Source organism: Panthera pardus, unplaced genomic scaffold, assembly GCF_024362965.1.
Source record: "Panthera pardus isolate Hobbes unplaced genomic scaffold, ASM2436296v1 HiC_scaffold_13, whole genome shotgun sequence".
NCBI lineage: Eukaryota > Metazoa > Chordata > Mammalia > Carnivora > Felidae > Panthera > Panthera pardus.
In genome coordinates, this window is record NW_026526688.1 from 159,678,688 (window position 1) to 159,705,100 (window position 26,413).

The 26,413-nt window shown below is 38.1% G+C and overlaps 2 protein-coding genes and 1 pseudogene across 9 annotated transcripts in view; 1 reads left to right on the top strand and 2 right to left on the bottom strand.

Annotated features, from left to right (window-relative positions):
• Positions 1 to 26,413, bottom strand: part of PAICS (phosphoribosylaminoimidazole carboxylase and phosphoribosylaminoimidazolesuccinocarboxamide synthase) — a 51,478-nt gene that overhangs the window by 9,143 nt on the left and 15,922 nt on the right. For 6 of the 8 annotated variants that reach the window (XM_019469256.2, XM_019469239.2, XM_019469246.2 and 3 more), the window contains 10 exons: positions 25,706 to 26,077; positions 25,338 to 25,403; positions 22,577 to 22,713; positions 18,486 to 18,552; positions 14,402 to 14,599; positions 6,406 to 6,584; positions 4,027 to 4,206; positions 3,813 to 3,926; positions 3,048 to 3,131; positions 1,444 to 1,624 (listed from right to left, as the gene is read on the bottom strand). In XM_019469256.2, the coding sequence (XP_019324801.2) occupies positions 1,444 to 1,624; positions 3,048 to 3,131; positions 3,813 to 3,926; positions 4,027 to 4,206; positions 6,406 to 6,584; positions 14,402 to 14,599; positions 18,486 to 18,552; positions 22,577 to 22,713; positions 25,338 to 25,403; positions 25,706 to 26,077 (1,578 nt within the window). The remainder of the gene's footprint in view (positions 1 to 1,443; positions 1,625 to 3,047; positions 3,132 to 3,812; positions 3,927 to 4,026; positions 4,207 to 6,405; positions 6,585 to 14,401; positions 14,600 to 18,485; positions 18,553 to 22,576; positions 22,714 to 25,337; positions 25,404 to 25,705; positions 26,078 to 26,413) is intronic. The other 2 variants (XM_019469275.2, XM_019469229.2) reach the window with 1 other exon arrangement.
• On the bottom strand, positions 10,376 to 10,519 carry LOC128776852 (U2 spliceosomal RNA; annotated as a pseudogene).
• Positions 19,227 to 26,413, top strand: part of PPAT (phosphoribosyl pyrophosphate amidotransferase) — a 37,293-nt gene continuing 30,106 nt past the window's right edge. The window contains exon 1 of the mRNA XM_019469308.2: positions 19,227 to 19,495. Within this exon, the coding sequence (XP_019324853.1) occupies positions 19,368 to 19,495 (128 nt within the window). The 5' untranslated portion in view covers positions 19,227 to 19,367. The remainder of the gene's footprint in view (positions 19,496 to 26,413) is intronic.

Genomic DNA, 26,413 nt, shown 5'->3' on the forward strand with positions numbered 1-26,413 from the left:
AAGCAAAATAAGACACTATTATTACATATACGTTCAAAATATATATTTCACTCTGCTACCTATTATATCTCAAGTAACAAAACAGGGAGAGCGGTTTGGCCATCTTTGAGATATATAGTATAAAGGGAGTACTAGAGTGTGTGAGGGAATAGCTCAAAGGCCCCTTCTACTATGGCTGCTTAGGCTCACTGGAACAAAGAGTGACATTACGCCAACTAGGGTCTATCCTGGTATCCTTCAACCAACAGGGTATAGGAAGACCTCATTAACAGAGACTAGAGGTTCAGGGGCACATGAGTAAAGGCAGACAGATTCAGTAATATAGTACCCAAATATTTAAGTCTCTTCAATATACTTTCTAACATATCCCTTCAACATTTCATTCTCTGATAAATTTATAAGTTATTCCTTTGTTTCTTAACACAGATTCCTAACCTGAAATCTAAAAATTTTATGTATTTACATTTTTCTGGATAAAGAGTTCAGGCTTTCATTAGCTTAACAAACAGGTCTAGAAACTATCCCAGTCCCCCGGCCCCCAAAACTTAATAACTATGCTCCTATAACAACTACCTTGAGAAAGAATACTCAAATCAACATTTTTCCCAGTTTAGAAACATTTGGTCAGGTGTATGAGACTCCATTATTTTAGATCAATACTATCACATCAAGCCATTTCTTTTACATACTAAATTCTAAAATTATTCCTTGGGGCACCTGGGTGGCTCAGTCGGTTAAGTATCTGACTCCTGGTTTTAGCTCACGATTCGTGAGATTGAGCCTTGTGTCGGGCTCCACGCTGACTGTGCAGAATCTGCTTGGGATTCTCTCTCTCCCCCTCTCTTTGCCCCTCCCCTGCCCACTCTGTCTCTCTCAAAAATAAATAAATAAACTTAAAAAAGTAAAAAAAAATAACAAAAATTAAAAAATTAAAATTCTTCCTTAATTTTATGTTTAACCGCCTCCTAGGAAAGGCTGTCCATTAAAAATACTTGAGAGGCTCTGCTACTTCAACTTCAGTCCTCCCAAAATTGATATGGGGCCTATTTTCTGTTGGAGCATATCAGAAACAATACTTGAGGGGCTTCTTATTAGTTAAAGACCTAACTTTTATTTTCCTTCCATATTGCATTTTCTTTTTTCGAGGAGGGGGCTCTACTCCTTCATTTACTTATTTTTAACATTTAAAAAATAACTGAACGTTGTTGGCACACAGTGTTGCATTAGTTTTAGGTGTGCCCATGTTGCATTTTCAAATCTTTCTCCTTGAGCCATTCTTTTCTAAGTGTCTTCTTTGGAAGTGCATATCATGAAAGCCTAGACTACCATATTTTTCTTCTTGGATACATGGCATAGCTCTTCTTCAGCATTATTAGTCTAAGCATAAAATTTTTAGCAAAATCAGGAGAACTTCCTGAAATGCTCTAGTTGTATGACATTTACCTTCATACTCTGCTTTAATTCTCAGAGTTTCATCTGGTCCTTTATGGGCAGATGTTACCCGAAGTTCACATGGAATGCCAAATTTTCCACAAGCTGCCTTGATTTTTTCACAGTGACTCAGATCCGAAGTTGAGCCCATTAATACTACAACTCTGCACTGACTTTCTGATTTCAGAAGCAACTAGAAAAGAAAAACACGGACATGCAAAATAAAGATGGCAAAAATGGATAAATATAGAGATGAATACCATGAGAATAGTCAGTTTACAGAGCTATAGTAAAATTACAACTGGACGGAATATTTCTTTCCTAATAGACCGAATTCAAGACAGAGACAAACAGGACAAAATGATAGAGGATTTCTTTTCCAAAATAACCTCTATACATAAAGAAAAGTGGTCTTCATACTTAAGACCTAAAGAATAACATTTAAAAAAAATTTTTTTAATGTTTATTTTTGACAGAGAGATGGATAGAGTGGGAGCAGGGGAGGGTCAGAGAGAGAGGGAGACACAAAATATGAAGCAGGTTCCAGGCTCTGGGCTGTCAGCACAGAGCCCAACGTGGGGCTCAAACTCACAAACTGCAAGATCATTCCTGAGCTGAAGTGGGCTGCTCAAACAACTGAGCCACCCAGGCGCCCCTAAAGAGTAACATTTTTAATGAGATAAATTACATCTACTATTATAATACAAAGCAAGGATAAATACTGAACCCTTCTAATTAATACTCAGGAAGCTGTAATATAAAATATTTCATCCTGGGGTGCCTGGGTAGCTCAGTCAGTTAAGCATCCAACTTCAGCTCATGTCATGATCTCTTGGTTCATGGGTTTGAGCCCTGTGTCAGGCTCTGTGCTGACAGCTCAGTGCCTGCTGTGGATTCTCCATCTGTCTCTCCCTCTCTCTGCCCCTTGCTCACTTGCTCTAAGATAAATAAACATTAAAAATATAATAAAATACTTCATCCTAAGATTTTTCATATATTCAGTTTAATGGAGATTTTAAGGCATAATCAGCCAATCTAGTTTCTAGACCTGTTTGTTAAGCTAATAATTTATAATCTATAAAAAAGATATAAATCTTTTTTCAGTTGGTTGCTTAGAACTCAAAATGCATGTTTCCATGGACATGATGTACTTAAAAGTAGCTATGGCTGTTGGATAACCACAAATCACAATTTCCATGTAATTATAATAATAACACCATAAATCTTAAAGTGACATTTTAATGTCAGATTGAGTTCTAATTCTGAAGTCTGCTTATGGAACCCATGCTAACGGGTTCCTGCTTATGGAACCCATGCTAACGGGTTCCACTGAGGAGCAGTGGAGAGGGGTGGGTGGGAAATATAAGAGGCAGGGAGGAGACAAGGATTCTAGTATTCCCCAACAGAATTTGGAAGTGTACTGGCCAGTTTTACAGCAAGGGGTTTTAGTACATCAATGAGAAGAGTCTGGTGTACATTTCTTAAAGGTGCTCCTTGTTTTAAAACCACTGGAGAAAAGAAAGTAACTACAGCTTCTCACTTTTATTTTCCTTTTTGAAGCAAGATTTTCTTAAAGAAAAACACAGTACAGTATAACTTTACTATAAAAGTTTTACCTCTACTCTTTCTGCAACCCACTCAAAATTTTTCTTTACCATCTGGAGTCCTTCAGGAGTTACTTCTTTGAGGTCACGATATGACTAGAAAATAGGGTAGAAAGTTTAGAATACAAATATTCTATTAGTAATATTTTTACTAACTAAAATTATTTGATTTTTGAGTTTTGGGTAGATTACGAAGAGCCTGAACAACAAGGAATGTATCTGAAAATGTATGGGTCTATAAATTCATTTCTTGAATTAAACTAGAGAAAGTTTAGATAGTGAAGTATACTTGTATTTTCATTTTATTTCATTAAGTGCTTTGTACACTAGCAACTTTAGTTAACTGCCCTGATAATTCTTATGTATGAAGTATAGACAGCATCTGCCCTAATTTTGTTTTTTGTAAGACAGAGCAGAAATGTAACCTGGTAAGATCCAGAACGCTTGGGACAGAGTTCCAGATCTGCCACTTATAATTATGACAACATCTATCATCATCTCAGTACCTTAGTTTTCAATTAGCCAAACAAGAATATACTTGCCCTGTGTGACAGTCATAATAAATGAGAAATCTGCTTTGTAAATGTAAACTGTTTCTATTATAATTTTTTTTCAGGGTACAAGAAATTTAAGACTTATTTATCCTTAAACGTAAATAGCAGTTAACTCAGGCTCTTAACACAGGGAGTAATAATTGCCTTTTCTTTCCTTCCATTTTCCTGTTCACCTCTATCTCAGCCTGATCTTGCAAAGGATAAAAAACCCCTGAAGCATTACCTGTTTGTCTTTCTGTTGGCTTCGATCTCCTGATGGCCAGAGTCTCCAGGAATCATTATCAATAACATCAGCAAGAACAATTTCTTTGGTGGTTACATCAACACCAAATTCAATCTAGAAAGAGCATATCACCAAAGAAAAGTTTTCAAAACTCTACAGCTAAAGGCATTTCTCAGTTACAATCTTTACTCTCAAACCTCCATTTTATTTGTACCTTCATGTCAACCAGTGTACAATTCTGGGGCAACCAAGATTTCTCCAGTATTTCAAAAATAGCCTGTGTAGCATGACTCATGATATCCACTTCAGTTTGGCCTATAACAAGTCCAGCAAAGCAAAATCTTGCAGCAATTAGCTGTTCTTCAGACCACTGTGGATCATTATTGGCATCATCCTGAAAACAGAGTAAAGGAATACAATTAAATATAAAAATTTTAACCTTTTGAGATAAACTGAAGTCTTTTTTTCCTTGACCAAGAATTCCTCAGAATTATTTTTCTCTAAATACTTAACTTTTGGTTAAAATAACCCTTTAATTCACAATAATTATCTTTTTTTTTTTTTAAAGTTTATTTTGAGACCGAGCACAAGTTGGGGAGAGGTAGAGAGAAAGAATCCTATGCAGGCTCTATGCCATCGGTACACAGCCCCACACAGGCCTGATCTCTCGTGGCCTGATCACGACCTGAGCTGAAATCAAGAGTCCGATGCTTAACCGACTGAGCCACCCAGGCACCGCAACAATTATTTTTGATTTCTCTATTTTTATTTTTTGTAAAAAAAAAAAGTCTCAAAGTTATTTTTTTTTTAATGTTTATTGGGGTGCCTGGGTAGTTCAGTCTGTTAAGCGTCTGACTTTGGCTCAAGTCATAATCTCACAGTTCATGAGCTCAAGCCACGCATAGGGCTTTGTGCTGACAGCTCAGCACCTGGAGCCTGCTTCAGATTCTGGGTCTCCTTCTGTCTCTGCCCCTCCACTGCTTGTACTCACTGACTCACCCACTCTTTCTCTCTCTCAAAAAGTGAATAAACATTATGTTATTTATTCATTATTTATCATTCAATTTTTGAGAGAGAGAGAGCGAGTGTGAGCAAGGAGAGGGGCAGAGAGGGAGGGAGATAGAGGATCTGAGCGGGCTCTATACTAACAGAAGAGAGCCTGATGCAGAGCCTGAACTCACGAACCATGAGATCATGACCCAAGTGGAAGTTGGACGCTTAACCGAATGAGCCACCCTGGGGCCCCAATTTGTCTATTTTTAATAGCTTCTTTGAAATTCAAGATATTCAGTGAGTAACTTACTCTAGGTCATAAAATATTTGAAAAAAAATATTGCTCTTTTAATTTAAACAAAAGATTGTGGCTTTTATTTCCTTTATCTGAGTCAACAGAGACAGTAAGGTCAAAAAATATTTTAGTCCACCAAATCTTTCTAGAATGCAGTTTTCATAATCTCCTGACCTCTCTTTTTAAAGATTTTATTTTAAGTAATCTCTACACCCAACATAGGGCTTGAACTCACGATCCTGAGACCAAGAGCTGCCTGCTCTATCAGATGAATCAGGCAGGTACTGCTCCTAACCTCATTTTTGATAAGAATTTATAGAAGACTACAAGTCTTTAGGGTTATTATTTGATAATTCAAGAGACTTAATATAAAGACATTAGTTAAAAAAAAAAGATTTTCATTTTATTCTAAGTAGTGTCCCAATTTCACATGAAATTTTTCTTTAAAATTTTTTTTTAAATTTTATTTATTTATTTTGGGGAGAGAGAGAGACAGAGCCCAAGCAAGGGAGGGGCAGAGAAGGAGACACAGAATCTGAAGCAGGCTCCAGGCTCTGAGCTGTCAGCACAGAGCCTCATGCTGGGCTCGAACCCACAAACCGTGAGATCATGACCTGAGCCGAAGTCAGATGCTTAACTGACTGAGCCACCCAGGGGCCCCTGACATGAAATTTTTCTTTTATGAATTTTTGATTTGTATTATAACCATAATATAAACATTTTAAGGTACGCAGTTCACTGATTATACTTGATCTGGGCCAAAAGGCTGAGAGGCGATTTTCGTTGACTGTTTAAAAATGTTACACTGACATTACTTCTGACGTTGGAACTATGCTTAACAGCATAAACAAAGATGGAAAGAGAAAAGCAGTCAATAAAGAAAACAAATACAAATTTATAACCACTGATTGCTACATTTTTATTATGTTTTCGCTTGTAAGAGACATTGGTAATAGCTCTTTCTGTATTTTAATATAAAAAGATCCCTTGTATTAGCCTTTACTTCAAACTCTTCAAAAAATTTTAAGTTTCTGAATTGTTAACTTTTCTTCCTAGTAACTGCTAGTTTTAATTTATTCATTTTGGTAGTGATCTTGAACCAAAGTTAAGATTAAGTACAGTTTCAGAAATGTTTTCTTTTAAAAATCGGAATTATCATTGATAACAAAAATGTACATTATTGACATATATTTCTGTAATGACAGCTGCAATATCAAAAGTTTTAATAATGTTTAAACCTTTTGATTTTGAAATTTTAAGTTTGTTGCTATGTTATAGTAAAGCACAGAAATATAAAATAATTACCTTGAAAAACATCTCCACTTTAGGTGGGTAAAACTTATATCCTTCCTTGACACCAGGATTTCTTTTGAGAAAAGAACCCGTTGCTATTCTTCTGCAAACCCATTCAATTGGAATCATTTCACACTTAGGTGCAATGAAAGCTGTCTCCCCACATTTTCTGGTGAAAGCAGTTTTGATACCTATATATTGATAAGAAGTTTTTTTAAAAAGCATTAAAACTGTGTTTAAAAAGGTACATCTGAGGCATAATAAAACTGTTAACACACAACAAAATGAAACAAAAACTATCTAGCCAAATGCGTTATCCTTAAATGTAATTAAAAAAAATTTTTTTAATGTTTATTTATTTTTGAGAGAGAGAGCGAGAGAGAGAGACAGAGTGCAAAAAGGGAAGGGCACAGAGAGGGAGACACAGAATCCGAGGCAGGCTCCAAGCTCTAAGCCATCACCACAGAGCCTGGCACAGGGCCTGAACCCATGAACCATGAGATCATGACCCAAGCAGAAGTTGGACGTGCAACTGAGCCACCTAGGCACCCCCCTTTATATGTCTTTTTTTTTTTTTAAGTGGAAGTAGGAAAACAAAATTATTAACATGGCTTTCTTAATGCTTATCAAAATATTTAGCAATATTTCATTTTAATGTTGCATGGCAAAGCATATAGTGGATCAGAAGATCTGGGTCTCAGAGTCTTTACCATTCACTCATTCAGACATTCAAGAAATACTGAGTAACTCCTCTGCTACTGCTTACCTAACTTTGCACTAGGCATATAACGCATCTAAGTAGTACTAATTGTCTTTAAATCAGATTTGGTTATAAGATTCTCATATTTGATAGACCAGTATTATATGGGCCTTATAAAATATCAAACTACAGGGCGCCTGGGTGGCTCAGTCTGTTAAACATCCAACTTCGTCTCAGGTCTGATTTCCTGGTTCGCAAGTTTGAGCCCCACCTCGGGCCCTGTGCCGACAGCTCAGAGCCTGGAGCCTGCTTCAGATTCTGTGTCTCCCTCTCTCTCTGCCCCTCCCCTGCTCCACTCTCTTTCTCTCTCTCAAAAATAATAAAAATTAAAAAAGAATTTTTTAAAAAAAATCAATCTACTTATCACAAGCAGATATAGCCCTACATTCTGGATAGCCCTTTTCTCTTAAAATTTGAAGGAAATAATCCCTGAAAAAAATCTCCAATAGGTAGCAGCAGGAACTGCAGCCAATGTGGCCAGGAGGAAAGAAAACATTTGTTCTTCCTTTCCCTTCTCTTTTACTCAAATGTTAGTGGAAAACTAAGATAAAGAGCTAACTTGTGATGGGAGCTATTTTATTTGGGGGTCTTGGAAAATAACCTAATACTAGTTACAATTTTTATGAATCATATGATCGATCAACTCCACTTTTAGGTATTCCAGGTACTAACACTGGCAGCCTGAAGATGAGCATTATTATGTTAACCTATACAGGTTTCCAGGAAATGTTTTACTCATGTTAATGCTACAGTATTACTTTGTGCTACCACGTAATAACACTTCTAGAAAAGGCAGTATTGAAAAGAATTGAAAGCAGGGACTCAAATTGATACTTGTACACCAAAGTTCACAATAGCCAATCATCAACAAATTAATAAATAACCAAAATGTACAATATACATATAATGAATTATCGTTCAGTCATTTTAAAAAGAAATAAAACTCTGATACATGCTACAACATGAATAAACCTTGAAAACATTATGCTAAGTGAAATAAAAGTATTGTATAATTCCGCCTACATGAGGTACCTAAAAAACGCAAATTCATAATCAGAAAGTAGAATAGAGATTACCAGGAGCTGGGAAGGGAGAATGGAGAGTTTTGTTTAATGGGTCATAGTTTCCATCTAAGATGGTAAAAAAGTTCTGAAAATGGGAAACTGTAAACGTACTTAATGTTACAGAATTTACATTTTTAAATAGTTAAAATGAGGGGTGTCTGGCTGGCTTAGTCAGTAGAGCATGTAACTCTTGATCTCAGGGTTGTGAGTTCAAGCCCCATGTTGGCTGTAGAGATTACTTAAAAATAAAATCTTAAGAATGGTTAAAATGATAAATTTTATTGTGTGTCTTTTACCACAATTTTTTAAAAATATTTTTTAAATATTTATTTTTGAGAGACAGAAAGAGACAAACAGAGTGCAAGCAGGGGAGGGGCAGAGAGAGAGGTAGACACAGTATCCGAAGCAGGCTCCAAGCTGTCAGCAGGAAGCCGATCCGGGGCTTGAACTCACAAACCACAAGATCATGACCTGAGCCAAAGTCTGAGGCTTAACCAACTGAGCCACCCAGCCGCCCCTTAATTTTTTAATTAAGCTCTATGCCCAACATGAGGCCTACACTCATGACCCTCAGATCAAGAGTACATGTTCTACTAACTGAGCCAGCCACTCCACCACAATTTAATTTTAAAAAGTAGCAAGACCTGCTTTAGGTCAGGCATCATAAATCCATTTTCATTTGTTTAATCCTCATAATACCTGAGAAGGTAGATAATAGAGGCAAACATTCAACAAAATAGATAAGGATAGAAGCATAGTAATCATGTTAGCTAGTACTAGATAAAGTAGGGTTTCCAATCAACACTTTCAACTCTGTGTGGCTACCCAATTAACCACTATGCTATACTGCCTCTCCTAGAAGTGTTATTACATCACAGCACAAGGGAATACTATAGCATTAACATGAATTGAAACAGCTGCTGGAAACCTGCATGGGTTTAACATAATAATGTTCATCTTCAGACTGTAATGTTAGTACCTCCAATCCCAATCTAATCCTCTAAAATCAATTTTTTCTCATCAGAAAAAAATAAAAAAAAAATTTGATCACATATATATCTATATACATAACATATGTATATCCATACATGAAAGGAATCAACATTTATGGAAGTCTTGCACTGTGCCAAGTGTTCTATGTGTTATCTCATTTAACCATACATAAAATTTTTCAGGTAGGTGCTATTATGTTTATAAAAATTTTCAGGTAGGTATCATTGCATTTTACAGTGAAAGAAACAGAAGCTCAAAGAAGTTAAGTAATTTGACAAGCTAGGTCATGGTGCTAATCAGTAATGGTGCCTGGAACAGTTTCAAAACCTGTACTGTTTTCTCTGTATTCCCTCTGTGCTTGACCAGTACAATTTGATTGTAACAGAATTGTAGTATGCTACATGAATAGGAACTCTGGGAAAGAATAACAGTGTAATGGTCATTTTAACCTTTAAAGAATGATTGGGCTCATGCTCATGGATAGGCAGATGATTTAAGTCAATCCTTAACTTGAGGCAGTAACTACATGCCTAGCTTCAAGAATTTTTCCTTTTTAGATCTGTTAATCATTAGTCATATTTGTGTCTACCAAGCTTGAAAGACCAGTGTCCACATCTATCCTTTAAACATAAATCGTTACTTTCTTCAGAGGAAAACCCTTCCTCACATTTAAGAGAACTGAAAGAACAGAATCAATTTACGGCAAGACTCTTACACAGAAAAAAAATTTTTTCAAAAAAAAAAAAAAAAAAAAATTCAGTTTAGATGACGATTGCTCTAATACACATCATCTTAGCAAATTTCATGACTGCATGCAATGAGAAAAAGAACTCCTACCATGTAGCAAATGTCACTTCATACTCTGAATTACTATGTCTGACAACTAATCAGTCCACATTATCTCTGGGGCCAACCATGTATTAAGGCTGTCCAGCTTCTTGTCTGTGGTTTAGCAACTGCAGGACTCATACCCATGACTACTAACACACCTAAACGTAATTATGGTAGGTTTCTGTGGGAGAACCGAGACTTAAAAGATTAAGTTTTGATTTTTAAGTATTGAGACCAAACCCACACATTTTATAACTCAGGTGTAGTATGTAGAATATTATTTCCATGGAGAAATATTACTTGTATCTATTTGTACAGTATTTTATAGCTCGCTTATGATTGACAATGAGAAAACTAGAATCTTGATTTACTAATTGTCATTTGGTACCCTTCCCACTCTAATTTCTAGAAAAACCTTAATTAGAACATAACCTTGCTTATACTACACTTGATCTTAGCCAAAAGGCTGAGAAGCGATGAACATAACCTTGCTTATAAAGAAAGTAGTTAAAACAATTTTTAATGTGTTTATTTATTATTTTTAAATTTTTTTAATGTCTGTTTATTTTTGAGAGCGCGCACATGTGCAAGCAGGGGAGGGACAGAGAGCAAGGGAGACACGGAATCCAAAGCAGGTTCCTGGCTCTGAGCTGTCAGCACAGAGCCCATTGTGAGGCTTGAACTCACGAACCGTGAGTTCATGACCTGAGCCCAAGTCAGATGCTTACCTGACTGAGCCACCCAGGCACTCCTAATGTATGTATTTTTGAGAGAGACAAAGCATGAGCAGGGGAGGGGCAGAGAGAGAGGGAGACACAGAATCGGAAGCAGGCTCCAGGCTCTGAGCAATCAGCACAGAGCCTGATGTGGGACTCAAACTCACAGACCACGAGATCATAACCTGAGCTGAAGTCAGATGCTTGCTTAACCGACTGAGCCACCCAAGTGCCCCTGAAAGCAATTTTAAATAGACAACTAGGGGTCAACTAAACATACTATTTATTTAACTGTCAGTGAGTAAAAATTAGATAAAACAACAGAATTCCTAATCTATCCTCTAAAACAAATCTAAGAATTTTTTAAAACTAAAGTTTTCCTTAATTTCACAGTATATAAAACCTGAAAAATATCTTTCAACATTTCCTGTGAACCAAGTAAGTTTTAGTTAAGTATGCCAAACACAGTGATTTAAATGTAATTGTTGGAGTACTTCATTTAGGGTAACAAACTTTCCCTTTAAAAATGCAAGGCTTTCAAAGTCAAAATTGGGAAAATCCTGGACAAAGAGAGACAACGTGGTCACCTTAACTTATTTTTTGTTAAGCCCCAGAAAGCACACTGAATACTCCCTTCCTGAATAAGCAAATAAAAACTTGGGCCTGTACTTACCTTGTTATTTGAGAGCATTTATATATATGTAAATATATATACATGCAATTCTGTAGCTATGTATAATTACTATGGATACGTAGGTGCTATATTTTTTTTAATGTTTATTTATTTATTTTGAGAGAGGTGGAGGGAGAGAGAATCCCAAACAGGCTCTGCACTGACAGCAGCAAGCCCGAAGTGGGGCCCTAACTCACACTGAGCCACTCAGGACCCCTGATTTTAGAATTTTTATTTTAAGCCTTCCTTGACTGGTGGTTTCTCAGTGACTGAGCAGGTTTTTATACAGAGCATCAAACTAATTTTAGGTTCCTTTTGTAGTACAGATTAAGTGATCCATTTTTAACCTCCCAAGTTATCTCATTCTCCTATACATATTAACGTTTTAAAAAGTTGCTTAATACTATAAATTGTTAACAATAAAAAAATTAGCTGCTGGGGTCCCTGCATGGCTTAGTTGGTTAAGCGTCCGACTCTTGATTTCAAATCTGCTTTGGATCCTCTGTCCCCCTCTCTCTGTCCCTCTTCCGCTTGCATGCTCTCTCAAAAACAAACAAACATTAAAAAAAAAATCCTAAAATCGTATTACTTAGGAAATCTGAGTGGTCCTTTGAGTTTATAATAACACACTCACTTTCAATGTATAGAAGGATTTATGGTATGGAGACAAATTACGTTGTCAATTAAGTTAGTTCCACGCTAACTTAAAAACATTCAACAGAAAATGATGAAAGAGGCAAAACTATTCAAGAACCCATTCTGTACAGACAGAACTGATTTAACTTGAATTACCTTGTTATTTTGTGGAAGGTAGGTATATCTATCTTGACTAAAAACAAAGTTATTAAATTCCTTTGGATTTAGAAAGATTAAGAGAAATTATAAACATGCTATGATAAGAGAAGAGGATTCAGTAGGCAGAGAGGGACAGATTAGGGCCTGAAGTCCCTTGGCAGGGAAAAACACCTGTTTTCGAACAATGCTGGGAGTGTCTGACCACAGCAAGTCCCCTCAGGCATAAGGTTCCTCTTAAGAATGCAACATACTCCACCTACTCCCCTTCAGGTTTCCCCTCCAGATTTTGACAAAAGACCTAAGTAAGGCCATAGACCACTCCTCATACAATGGAAAGAGTCAATCAGATATGGACAACCCAGAACCTAGAACTAGCAAGCCAATAAGACTATAGTCTGAGAAAGAACAAGGGGGAAGGCAAGGGGGAGGGCTGACCAGATCTTTATAAAAAAAAAAAACAAAAAACAAAGGACCCTAGCTTAGAGTCCTCAAGCATTCACTTTCAAATGTTCCTTCTCAGTAATGAGAGCTTTCCTACTATTCTTACTTTCTTATACTCTAATAAACTTCTGCCCACTGCTCATTTTGTGTCCACCTCTTCATTCTTTGAAGCAGGGAGACAACGAATACTGGGTATTGTGGTAAAAAAGTCCTGCAATACCTTAAAGATATTGAGGGTTCGGTTCCAGACCACAATAAAGCAATTATTACAATAAAACAAATCAAAATGAATTTTTTGGTTTCCCATGCATATACAAGTTATATTTTATACTATACTGTGGTCTATTAAGTATGCAATATCACCATGTCTAAAAAAATGTACATACCTTAGTTAAAAAATACTTTATTGTTGGGGCGCCTGGGTGGCTTAGTCAGTTGAGTATCCAACCCTAGATTTCAGCTTAGGTCATGATCTCACAGTTTGAGTTTGGGCCCCGCATCTACACTGTTAGTGCAGAGCCTGCTTGGGATTCTCTCTCTGAAAATAAATAAAATGCTTACTGGAAGCTCTAAGAAATGAAAGGGCAACTGGGAAGTAAAAGGAGACAAAACTATTAAATTATAAAGTTAGAACTAAGGTAGTAAAAAACTAAGCTTTTATTTTATAGGTAAGGAACTGGAGGGTTCAAAGATTGAGTGATCCCAGGCAATGAGGCCTTTTACACTTGAGGGAAAGAGCTCAAAATTTTTTTAAAGTTCATTTATTTAAGTAATCTCCACACCCAACGTGGGACTTGAACTCATGACCCTGAGATCAAGAGTCATACATTTTTCTGTCTGAGCCAGCCAGGAGCCCCAGAAGAGCTCAAATCTTTTATTAACAGAGGTTTCCTACACTACAGACAAATCAGCTGTTAACTGAATCCCTGCAGAAAAGCCCATTATCTTAATTCCCCTTTCTTTACTCCAAGTGCCCTCCATAGAAAGTTCTGATCTTAATTTCATCCTTTTGAATAGATGTCTCTATAGAAAATAGGCTTCTTTCAGTTTTAGAGTAGGAGGTAACCTTGGAGATCTTTGATCTAGTTTAAATTCCTCACTTGGGACAGGGTGAGAAGGTGTGGCAATCTTCAAATGCTTTTCAGGGCTTTCAAGTGGAAAAGGGATTTGAAATTCTGTCTTATCTCCAAGGGGCAGAGCAAAGAGTAAATGCCCAGAATTGCAGGTACCAAATTTCAACTCTCCAATTACAACTACCTAACATCAGAATAGGCCTCCTTCATAGAGAAGTCTCTCCTAGGAAGACGTCCTAGGAGAGAAAAGTTACATAAAATATATGTGTGCCAGAGAAAGACCACAGCAAACTGTTAAGATTCCTTAACTAAATGGCATTACTAATTCCAAGTTCAGTAAAGTGTTATAGTGAAATTTAAGAGTTCCTGGTTTGATTTAATTTAAAGCTTAGCTTGTGAGACATCCCCAAAAACATGCTGTTAACCCAAATAATGTCAACTCCCGATGAAAGAGATCAGAGTGTGCCCTGTGTGTATGTGCACACTCAAAAGGAAGGAGATTGTGCAGGGAGGCACCTACCTGTTTTCCTATAACAACTGAAAAATATACCTGGTACTCAACAAGCTGTTAATCCAAATAATGTCATTTCCCCCATGAAAAGGACCAGTATGTGTGTGTGAGAGAGAATATGAAAGTGGAGGCTATTGGGAGAGCCACTTACCTGCTTCTTGTAATAACTGAAAAATACAACTGGTAGTTTTATTTGAGATTGCAGCTTTTCCTTCCAGGTGATTCTTTCTGGCTGCATTTCCTGCTGTAATCTGGTCCTTGGACTGAAGGAGGACTTTTCCTGGACTATCTAGCAATTCATAGACTTCTTTTGTTTTACCCTCATAGAGTTTTTTACCAATATTCAGCACTGTGGAAATAAAACGGAAGCATCAGATTTCAGGGAAAAATTTCCTAATTGAAGACTGAATTATCTAGAATGATGAATCAGGGAACATACAAAGTGGTTAATAATTTTAATAAAAATTCATTCACCTGCATAGAACCTTATACCCTACAAAGTATTTTCACAGGCATCATATTTGATTCACACAATTTTGTGAAAAATTAGAACTATGTAAATAATTACAATTGACCCTTGAGCAATGTGGGGTTTAGGGTTGAAAATCTGCATATAACTTTTACTCTCCCAAATCTTAACTAATATTTTACTGCTGATCAGAAGATCAACGTTATCTGTTAAGAGGTAATGTTAAATGCTTGGGTAACATGTGTTTTGTCCGTTATGTGTATCTTATACCATATTCTTACAATCAAACTAGAGAAAATAAAAAAAATTTTTTTAAAGTTTTTTATTTATTTTGAGAGAGACAGAGCACAAGCAGGGGAGGGGCAGACAGAGAGGGGGAGAGAGAATCCCAAGCAGGCTACAGCCTCAGAGCTTTCTGTAGCAGGCAAAATGGCAAAGTTCAGCCAGCAGGGTTTCTTGATGTTTAGTTAATGTGCAAGGAGAGGCACCCCCCCCCCCCCACTGAAGTTAGCCCATTTCCAAGAGCCTCTATTTTTTTTTAAGTTCACAAGCATGTGCACGAACATGGGAGAGGCAGAGAGACAGGGGTAGAGAGAATCCTAAGCAGGTTCCACACTGACAGCATACAGCCTGATGCTGGGCTTGATCTCACAAACTGTGAGATCATGACCTGAGCCGAAATTAAGAGTTGTACGCTTAACTGATTGAACCACCCAGGTGGTTATTTCTTAATCTTTCTTCCCTATCCCTCACTGTTAATCCTTTCTCCACACTAAGATGTAGGAAATTGTGAGGAAGTGAGTACAAGAGACTCTAATTTTGATGCAGGTCACAGACCTAAAAAAAGTAGACTCTGGTCATTAGAAAGAATGATTTAGATGAAGATCAGAGGTAACAGAAGTTTAAGGACTTAAAATTTCCAAGGGAAGAAATCACCCTCACATTCCCAGAACAAGGACTCATTCTTGGTATTGGCATTTTTTAGTGTCTGTGCGCCAGGTACACTAGGGATATACCAGTAAACAAGAGAGAGTTCTTGTTCTCATGAGACCTGAGCCTGAGGGAAGCTGAAATTAAACAGGACATCATAACAAGTATGATGTGAGAAACAGACTATAGGATAACAGGTTCACAGCAGGCCCGCCTAACCTAGTCTAGACATCAGAGAAGAAAGGCTGGAACAAAGTGAGGATTAGGTTGCGATCAGAGGAAGGATAAACACTTAGCCAGAAGAGGAAAAGGGGTAGGTAGTGACAGTGACCATGGGGTAAAACAGTACATGGCAGAACTTCAATATGGTTGGAACACTGTGTGTGCATGCACTGCTATAGGGTAGGGGAAGGAGGGCAGCAGCTGAGAGTAAAAAAGAATGGCAGGAGATAAGACAAGGAAGAATTGGGCAGGGGTAAGATCACCAGCTAGCAGAGGTAACCATTAAACCAGTTACAATTCAGTTTAATAGTTGCCACTGCAGGGTACCTAATCTAGAGGATGAATCCCCGCCCTATCATAATGTCCTGACTCACTGACAAGGTTTAAAAGGCTCCTCAAGATAGAGCCTCAGCTTAGTGCTCCAACTTCACATTTCTTGATTCCCTTCCCAGAACTCTAACTTCCATGAATGAATTTCTATATCCCACTCACAGGCTTTTGACATGTTCTCTCTTGGCCCAAACAGTTTCCTTCCCTTGCATTTCACTATTCATTCTTTAGGCCTCATACATCATGTTGATAATGTGTAGATTTTATCCTAAAAACAACCATGTGGCTTTTAAACACTTCAGCAAAATGACAGATTCCTATATTAGAAAGATTATGGCTGCTGCGTGGAAAATGAAATGAGGAAGGGGTGGATGGAAGAAAACTAAAGATTGAAAGACCAGTTAGGATGCTCTTGCAGCAATACAGCCCAAGAAATGTCCTGGTCTAAGGAAAAAGCAGTGGTTGAAAGGCTCAAGATATTTAAAAGGTAAAAGTTTTAAGAACCACTCATTCAACATAGGGATAAAAGAGGGGGAAAGTCAAGGATGTTTCCTAGGTTAGCTACAAGGCAAAAGAAAGTTTTTAACTACTGCACATCCACAATTCAGTTGAATCCATATTTATTACCTAGTTGTTAAACAGGGTAGGAATTTCAATTAATGGATAGAAAAAACATACTCATAGGAGACATATATTACAAGTGCCAAAACGCCTACTAAGAACTAGCAGATGAATTCAGAAAAGACTGATGACTGAAAATAATTTGTGGCACTGAAATTTAAGAGTCTTGAAATGTATAGAACTTCCACAGAGAGGAGATAAAAAGTCTAGGGCTGTTCCCCTACTGGAGTAAGGGAGCCACTAGCCACATTTGGTCATGAAATATGAAACACGGCTACTCCAAATTGAGATGTGAGTTAAGTTTAAAATACACAATGGATTTCAAGATGGGGAAAAAAAAAGGATGCAAAATATCACACATTTACAAATATTGATTACATGCGGAAACGATATAGTTTTGGATATACTGGGCTACATATATTTACAATTCATTTCACCTGTTTCATTTTACTTCCTAAAACGTGACTACTAGAAACCATAGTTACATAGAGTTTTACATATTTCTATTGGCACTGTTCTCCTAGACACCGCATAAATTAACACAGATGAGTGAACTTGGTGAATTAACCTAACTGGAATATAGGTATAGGATTCACAAGACAGAGAAATCAAAGTTAGGGTTGAAGGGATAGGAAGAAAACAGTATGCAGGAGGTGAAAGGGTCTTCAGACTGAATTTTAATAGCTCTTGGGTTGCCACTGAACATTTTTGAGCATGGAAGTGCCATTTAGAAATCATAAAAGTGCCATTTGAGAAAGATTAACCTGCCAGTTAGATTCTACCAGTTTGGATGTATGGAAGAAAAGACCTGCTCTAATACCCTGATTTTATGGAGTTGTTACTCGTTATCATCTGGATCTTTTTGTTTGGTCTATATATATATATATTTTTACCTAAGTTCAATTTTCTTTGTGGAAGACAATGTACTGACTAGCCAACACAAACAAGTTGGTTCATCATAAATTTAAAAATTGGGCGTGTGGGGAAAAACACACTTAACCAGCATAAATGTCACAAGCTATTTTTCCTGAGGATCTAATCACTCACAGATAAAATGATTATGTAACTATAAATGCAAACTAAAGCAAGGCAACTTTTTGCCTGGTGCTTTTGGAGCTCTTCAAAGCCATCATGGCATCAAAAGACTATAAAACACACACACATACAAAATCTGGACAGAAAAAAAAAGTAAATTTTCAGTAAATTCAATTATTAACTTTAAGGAGATAGCAGGTTATTATTAACCTAATAGGAAAAGCAGGACTTTGAAAAATCCACACGTTTCTGTGATTGTTTTGCAATATCTATTGATTACCAACATGATTTTCAGGCACCTCTCCAACCCCTGACCATTTCTCTTTGTAATCACTCTTTCTCTACTTCGTTTCCTTTCCCCAATCCAGAGTCAGTTCCGAGTATTTCAGAAAGTTCGGAGAGGCCCCGGAGGGCTGGGTTTCCTACGCCTCTTTTGGCGGTGCCTGGGCCACGTGTCCACACGCCCAGCGGCCTAAAGAGAAGGCTGCAGGGAGACCAGACACCGCCCGGGGGTGGGAGAGGCAGCCAGGAGGGCCGCAGGGCGCGCACGTGTCCGCACCGAGCTCGCAAGCTCCAGGCGGGAGGGCAGGGAGTCCCCGGAATATTCCTGGGGATGCCTGTTACTCACCCTCAGCTGTAGCCATTATCCTGCGTGGGCTGGGGGCAAACGCCGCGCTGGGAACAGAGGCAGGGCTCTGGAAAAGAGGAGTGGTCAGAGAAGCTCACCCGGCGGGGAAGGGAGGGCGGCGCACAGACACACCCCCGGCCAGGCCTGGTATTCCGGAGCGCAGACTCAGGCTCTCAGCTAGTACCACAGTCCGGAGGAATGCCTGTCTTCTCTGCCGCCCCGGCGGAACTTCGGCTCCGGGAGCTAGCTTTACCCCCGAGGCTTCCCGCCGCGCAGACGCAGAGACGCAAGCTTCCCCCCGCCCCTACCACCCCGCGCGGGCGCTGTTCCAGAAGAGGCGAAAAGTGGCGCGCACTGGCGGCCCCTCCCGACTCTACAGAGGCTCGCTGACCAGCCCCCTTCTCCTCAGCGAGAGAGGTTCATAGGTTGGAGCGTACCAAATAATGACGGCCGGGGGAAAGCATGTGCGGAGGAGCATACAAAATTTACATCTTCTGGCAGAGAAATGACGTTAACCCTACTACTTTCATCACCCTAACCTTGGATGTTGGAAAATAACGGAGATTTCCACGTGCAGCAAAAGCAGCTCCCCGTAGGGCTCCGGCGGAGGACTAGCTCCACCCTAGGCGTCTGTGACTCCTCCTCTCAGCCAAGGAGCCTCTAGCCCCCTCCACGCTCATTGGTGGATACTGAAGGGGCGGGGCAGGGTGGCAGGGGGCGAGCTAATCACGCTTGCTTTGGGAAAGCGCGCGCCGCCGCAGTAGCTAGGGTCGTGCGGCTGGGAAGGAAGCGAGCTTGAGGCGTAAGGGCCGAGCGGGCAGCTGGTTGGTGCTCAGGCCGCTGCCGCGGCGGCAGGTCCCTCCACGTGCTTTCGGCAGCGACATGGAGCTGGAGGAGTTGGGAATCCGAGAGGAATGTGGCGTCTTCGGGTGCATCGCCTCAGGAGAGTGGCCCACGCAGCTAGATGTACCGCATGTGATCACTCTGGGACTTGTGGGTCTGCAGCACCGGTGAGCAACCGGCTGAGGGGTGGGGGTGGCGGCGCGTGTGCTGCTTCTTCAGCACAAGCTGTTTCCCGCGGCCCGTGTTAGCGAGCTCGTGCGCGCCTGAGGGCCAGGAGGCCAGACCTCTTCTACCTGGATTGGTATCTGCCTGTGGCATCGACTAGGTGGCCAAGGCGTGCGCGGGCACCACCTTGCATCCCTGGACTTCTCCCTCTCAAGCCCTAGTGCTGTTCAGGGGCTCCCCTCCTCCCAGTATGCACCCCTCACAAGTCTGGCCAATTTGTTAAGGCTCCGGTTCTCTAGGGTTAGGCGGGTCGGAACTTCTCCCCGACTTAATCTTGCAGAGCCTGGAGCTGCTTTTGAGAAAGGTTTGTGTGGCGTGGCTGCTGGTCCAGGACCTACAACACCTTGAGGTGTTCGCGCGGAGCCTTCAGCCCACCACAAGCTTTTGTTTGCAAGGGCAAGGCTGCTGTTGAGCAGACTGGAGATTTGAATGTAGGCACAGCTATGAGAATTTAGGAATTCTAGAGTTCATACCCCCGGAAACAGCTAGTTGATATTCAAAAGGAACTCCTGGTTGTAGATCTCATACAAATTAACTGAAAATAAACCAATCACAGGAAATAGTGCATCTGAAAAAGATGCACGGGTTTCAGATAATGAAGGAAAAGGTTGTAAGAAGATGCCAAGAAGTAACTCCCTTCTTTATTTAAAAGGGAGCAGTTCCTGTATGACAGGATACATACAGATTTTTGGTAGATCCCTTTGAGTTAAAAAATAACTTGGCTTCTGTGATCGTTCCGTTTTTTACTACCTGGAATTTGCTATAAATCTAGATTTAACATTATCGCTGAAAGTATTACAAAGTTTTCATAAGGCAGTAACTGCAGCAACAACTTTTAGAACTTGGCGATAAAACTTATCAGCAATATGGGAGCAACAAGTATAAATGAATTACAAATGATTTGCTTCCCCTCACCAAACTTGAAATGTAAGTCTTTTTGATCTTTTCAGGATCGCAAATACTTGAGTTTGTTTCACATCTTGTGTACGCCTCCTTAAATGCTGAGAGTGACTTAGAGTCTGGGAGGAATCAAAAAGAATATTTTTAACTTGAATGACTCTAACTTGGATACTTGTGGGTTGACCCTAATAGAAATCTTGTCTTAAAATACTGTACATTTTTTTGAGAAGATTAGATACAGAATCCAAGGAAAAACTAAAATCTACTTATATGGTAGTGCAGAGCAACATTAGTTTATAACATCTTGGGATAAGTTATTGTGGATATTCTCTGAAGGTAAGAGGTGTGCAGAAACGAGGGATCTTTATAGAGTTGCCTGGCAGTCTGTGGGAGACAAATGAACTGACCTTGATTTTTTTTTTAATTATTTACTTTTTAACTAAAATAACTCAGAATGTTCATCTTCAGTCTCTCCTTTAAATATGTGCTGGAAGAAAAAAGGACTTTTTTTTTCAAGTGAATACAACTTGATTCCTAGCTACATGCACTTTTCTGTAGTTGCTTTTATGTGAAAGCATTATGCAATTAGACAATACAAGATAAGAGCAATAAAAATGTAATTATAATAGAGCAATGATAAATGGATTCTATGAGACTGCTCATTTGGCCAAGTAAATCTTTGTTAACCTGGTTTTGAAGATTGACCTTGTGATGTTTTCAATAACAGTGGCAAGGAACCCAGTAGCTTCTGAGGCACAAATATATTAATGGAAAAAACTGTTTAAGATTTTCCTTGTGTAGGCATAGAATCATTAAGGGGTACTGAGGAGGCTGTTCCTCTCCCATAATTTTATCCAATTCAAAATTTTGAATTAGCAGAAATCCCTACTTTTTAGAGGAACTGACTCGGATTGGAAGAATATCTCCCTAATGTCTTAAAGATAAAATCTACTCTGAACTAGTAGGTAGGGCTCAGAGATTAAGAACTGATGTTTTTCAATGACATTGAATCAAGGAACATTAGAACTGGATGCCTTAGATAGGTTATCATAGTTTAGTATATAGTAGAGTTAGTTATATACACTGTACACTGGCAAGCGGTGGTCCGTTGCAGAGGTCTGTACCTCCTCACCTACTTCCACTCAATCGTTAGTTGTTTTAAAACCACAGTAGTACAATTCTATTGTTGGATTTTTTTTTTCCTTTTTGATGAAGGAATTTATTTCTCATGCATTATCTTTTTAAATCATGGAATCTAGAAGGTGAGGTTGTTATCACTTTTGCATTGTATTTGGTTCTGTTTTTGTCTTAGGCATAATCTGATGTAAAATATTTAGTTTTGGGGATAATAGCGTACCTGAAAGTTATAATATGTATTTCATGTAAAAACAAATAGAACATCAATCACTAGATAGTCATGTACTGGATACTTAATCCAGATGGGTTCATCCAGAAGTACTTTCTTTCTAGTAGTTCTGGCTATTTGCAGATTTATTCCATAGTTCTACTTTCTGTCAAGGGGAATTTTAATTTAACATTTTCAGTGTCCTCTTTAGCTGTAAACTCTGTGTCTGTGTCTTCATGCCACATACATTTAATCACCACATGCTTTTTCAGTTCTAAAAACTATGTTTCAGTGGTTTGCAGAGTTCTGAACAAACCACACACACCTTTGTAGATCAGACATTTTCGTGTTTAAGGGGCACCTGGGTGGTTCAGTTGGTTAAGCATCTGACTCTTGATTTAAGCTTAGGTCACTATCTCATGGTTTATGAGATCAAGCCCTGTGTCAGGCTCCTTGTGCTGTCAGCCCCTCCCCCCACTCATGCTGCACTTGCTGTCTCCCAAAATAAATAAATAAATTAAAAAAAAAGAAATTTTCATGTTTAAACCACAAGCATGTTTTCTGGAGGCTAGAATGACATGGACGTATTTTGAAGATTCCATGAAAGGAATTATTAAAGTTTCATAGATTTATCCGATGAATCAACTAGTTTGCCTTTTCTTGGTTAATTAGGAGATGAAAATGCCTGCTCTTTCAGTGACTTATAATTTCCCTGGGTTAGGAATTGAACCCTACAACTGATAAACATTTTCATACTTCTAAAAACGTTGAGATTTACCTGATGAAGTTGGATCACGTAGGGGGTCTCCTGTCTGTAGAAACATTCTGTAGAATCTTTTCGTTGTGTTATGCTCTGAGGAAACCGATTTGCAGTGATCTCAGGAGCAGTTTTCTTAAGAGATACAGACACTGGTTCTGTAAACAGAGCATATAATATTATCACTGGAAAGGCTACTTGTGAGAAAGATGCACTCAGACAACCTTTATGGAATTAGTTTCCATTTATCTTCATTTAGTTTGTTGGAGTACACAGGAATAGATTGTCAGAGAACTTGCTTTGAGTTGCCAAATTTAAGGCTGGTAATAACTTTATTTTGATATTCATCTCTTAGTAATAATGACCAAATATGTCACATTTCTATAGTTTCACATATCCTTGGTTGGGGAAGTGACTTATGTTAAAACTGTCCTTGCTAATTTTTCCAGTCTTTGGTTTTGAAAGACTTTAATTCAATTACTTTTATAATTTAATGATTCTCAGTTTTCAGTCATAAGTGTTTTAAACTTTTCCAGTTATAATTATTATTTATAACTTTGCTTTTTGCATTAGTTTGAAGCAGAATTTATCTATCCCTAAAAGAGTTTCAAAGTACCACTGCTTTTTCATTCTGGTCAATATTGGAAATAACATTGAGACTTGGGAAATCTAGTCCTAGGTTTCCTAGCAACGTCAACTTGATCTTGGGCAAGTCTCCTAACTTCTGAGTCTGTGTTCTCATCTGTTGGGCTAGACTTATGTACTTAAAGGTTCAGTGGGCAAAATCCAGTGGGTTGGAAATGATACTTTTGTGTGGTTAGACCTTAGCAATTTTCCTTTTCCTAGTAACATCAGTTTGATCTTGGGCAAGTCTCCTAACTTCTGAGTCTGTTTTGTCATTTGTTGGGCTAGACTTACGTACTTACAGGTTCAATGGGCAAAATCCAGTGGGTTGGGAATAATATTTTTGTGTGGTTAGCCCTTAGCAGTTTTCCTTTTCAGTAGCATATACACTATAGGGCATAGGAAAAGTTCAGGCAACTCATCTGACTTGGACTTTAGGTCCAAAAATGGAGAATAATATTTTCATCTCACTTGAGATAATAAGGGTCGTGGAGAGTAGGGAGGTTCCAGTTATTATCTAATACTTTATTCAAAAAATACTTAAGCGGGGGTGCCTGGGTGGCTCAGTCGGTTAAGCGTCCGACTTCAGCTCAGGTCATGATCTCACGGTCTGTGAGTTCGAGCCCCATTTCGGGCTCTGTGCTGACAGCTCAGAGCCTGGAGCCTGCTTCCAATTCTGTGTCTCCCTCTGTCTCTGCCCCTCCCCTGCTCATGCTCTGTCTTTCTCTGTCTCAAAAATAAATAAAAACATTAAAAAAATATTTAAAAAAAAAAAAAGAAAAATACTTAAGCTTCTGTTGTGTATATATAAGGCCCTGTGGTCAGTGCTAGGAATACTGTACTTCACAGGGCCATTGTGGTCCCTGGACCTCACAGACAGGCAGTGTTAGCCAGATGGTTCAAGAGCACAGACTTTTCTATGCCTCTATTTCCTTCTCTATAAATTGTGTATAATGATAGCACCTACATCTTAGAGTTGTGGTAGGAAGTAAATGCATTAATATACGTAAAGTACTTGGAAGAACTGTACCTAGATATATGTATACCCGTGACCTTCCGTCCAACTCCTGGGTATGTACTCTCTAGGAATGCATACATATGTTTACTGGAAGACAGGTACAAGAATTTTTATAGCATTATTTGTAATAGTCCCCATCTGGAAACAATGGAAATGTCCAAGAGTGGAATGGATAAAGAAGGTGGTGGTATGTATATTCATATATGGAATATTCAGCAGTAGTGAAAAAGCAAACTCCTACTACAAGTAAAATCATGGATGAATCTCACAGTGTTTAGTCAAAGTAGCTTGACATTAACACATACCAGAAAAGTAAGAACATCTTGTATGATTCCAAATTTAATCTATGGTAATAGAAGTCAGAAGAATGATAACCTTTATAGGGGCTAGCAAGATGATTAATGACTGGGTGTAATGTTTTATATCTTGATTTGAGTGGTAGTTGTATGGGTGTGTTCACTTTGTAAATATTAAGCTGTTAAACTATTTGTATATACTCAAAATAATTTGATTATAAACCTATAAAATGCTGAAGTTGGATTATCCTAAAGATCCAGAGAGATGCAGTGAATTGCTCTGTGTTGAGTTATTAGTGTCAAAGAGAAATTAGAACTCAGGTTTTCTGAGTCTCAGTCCAGTGCTTTTTCCTCTATTCTGCAATTTTTTTTCTTTCGTATGCTATACTACCTCGTATTACCTTTTCTGACAGCTGTAATGAGTCAGTTTGGAATTATAGCTCACATAATTAATTTGACTTATTTGTAGAGTTACTAAAATGTTACACCCTCTACTAACTACCTTTAGAGAAAACTAAAATTCCAGATTTACTACTTTGTGGGTTTTTTTCCTTTTCTATCCCAGTATTCTGATAGCAATCATTGCAAATAGTAATTTAAAGGCTCATGATGAATGGACAGTTGTGCAGAAATTTCTGACTCTGGGAAATTTTCCATTTACTCTGTTACTTTCACTCTTAATGAGCTATGAAAGAAATCATTGCTCAGTCTTTTTTGCTCTCACAGCTTATAAACATTATATTTAGTCTAAACTGTCAAGGACAGGAATAAATATCTTTTATCAGGAAAAAGCAACGGAAGTTGTTTTCAGTGTGGAAGAACTTGGCATTTCTCAAGCTCTTACCATCTTCATGTGCTTTTCTTTTGATGCTCAGAGTTCTTGGGTTTTTGGCATGACCTTCAAAAAATTCTTAAAAGAACATAGGAAAAGAATCATTATATGACATTTAAAATACATTGGCCTTCCAGATTTGAGTTCAGTAAAGTAAGAATATCAAAGCAGTTGGACAAATGAAGAATGAGTTTAAGAATTAGGAATATTTTAGTATAAGGTTTGGAAAGAAATTGAAATTCTTAAATTTATTGGGTCATTTGAGTCATTTGAACATACAGTAGTGTGAGGGTTTTATTTTTGAGGAATTTTTTACTACATTACAATACAAAGAAAAAGTTAAGAGAAATTTTATTTTAAAAAGTCAATTTCAAGGTTACCATGTTTCCATTTGGCAGTTCTGAGAGCTGGTCCTCTTAAGATGCAGTCAACTTCTTCATAAAATCTCATTTTTCTTTGAGGGTTGCCATTTTTCTTTTGTAAAACTCTGTATTCATATTTTAAATTTTTGTATTTGGTACGACATTGTTTCCAGTCTCTGTCTATTCCAAACTGCATTAGTCTTCTGGCAATTTCCTCAAATATTTCTTTGTTTCTTGTGGCCCTTTCAAGCGTTTGCTTAATTTTTTCATCAGACCATATGTGTATAAGCGCTCTGACCTCATTGTCACACCAGTGTTTTCCAGCCTCTGTGTCGCTCACTGTTATAATCTGTAAATGATTTTTAGCATCTTCTAAAGGAATATGATTACCTATAAATCAATGTGATTTACAATTATACAAACTTATAGATAAATCTTGTATTTGAATATCATTCATTTAAAACAACCTGGATTGACATAAAGCACTGAGAAATATAATGACTTCAATGTGAGGGTCAAAACTTTTTCATATGTTCATATTCAAATAAGATATTTTAAAAATTATAAGGCAGATTAATCTCCAATGTTGGTGAGAATAATTTAGCTGCTTTTCATCAATAGGTAATCTTCGCTGGATTTTTACAAACAGGAGAGTCTTGGTGTAACTTCTTAAACTGTGTGTGTATATATATATATATATATATATATATATATATATATATATAT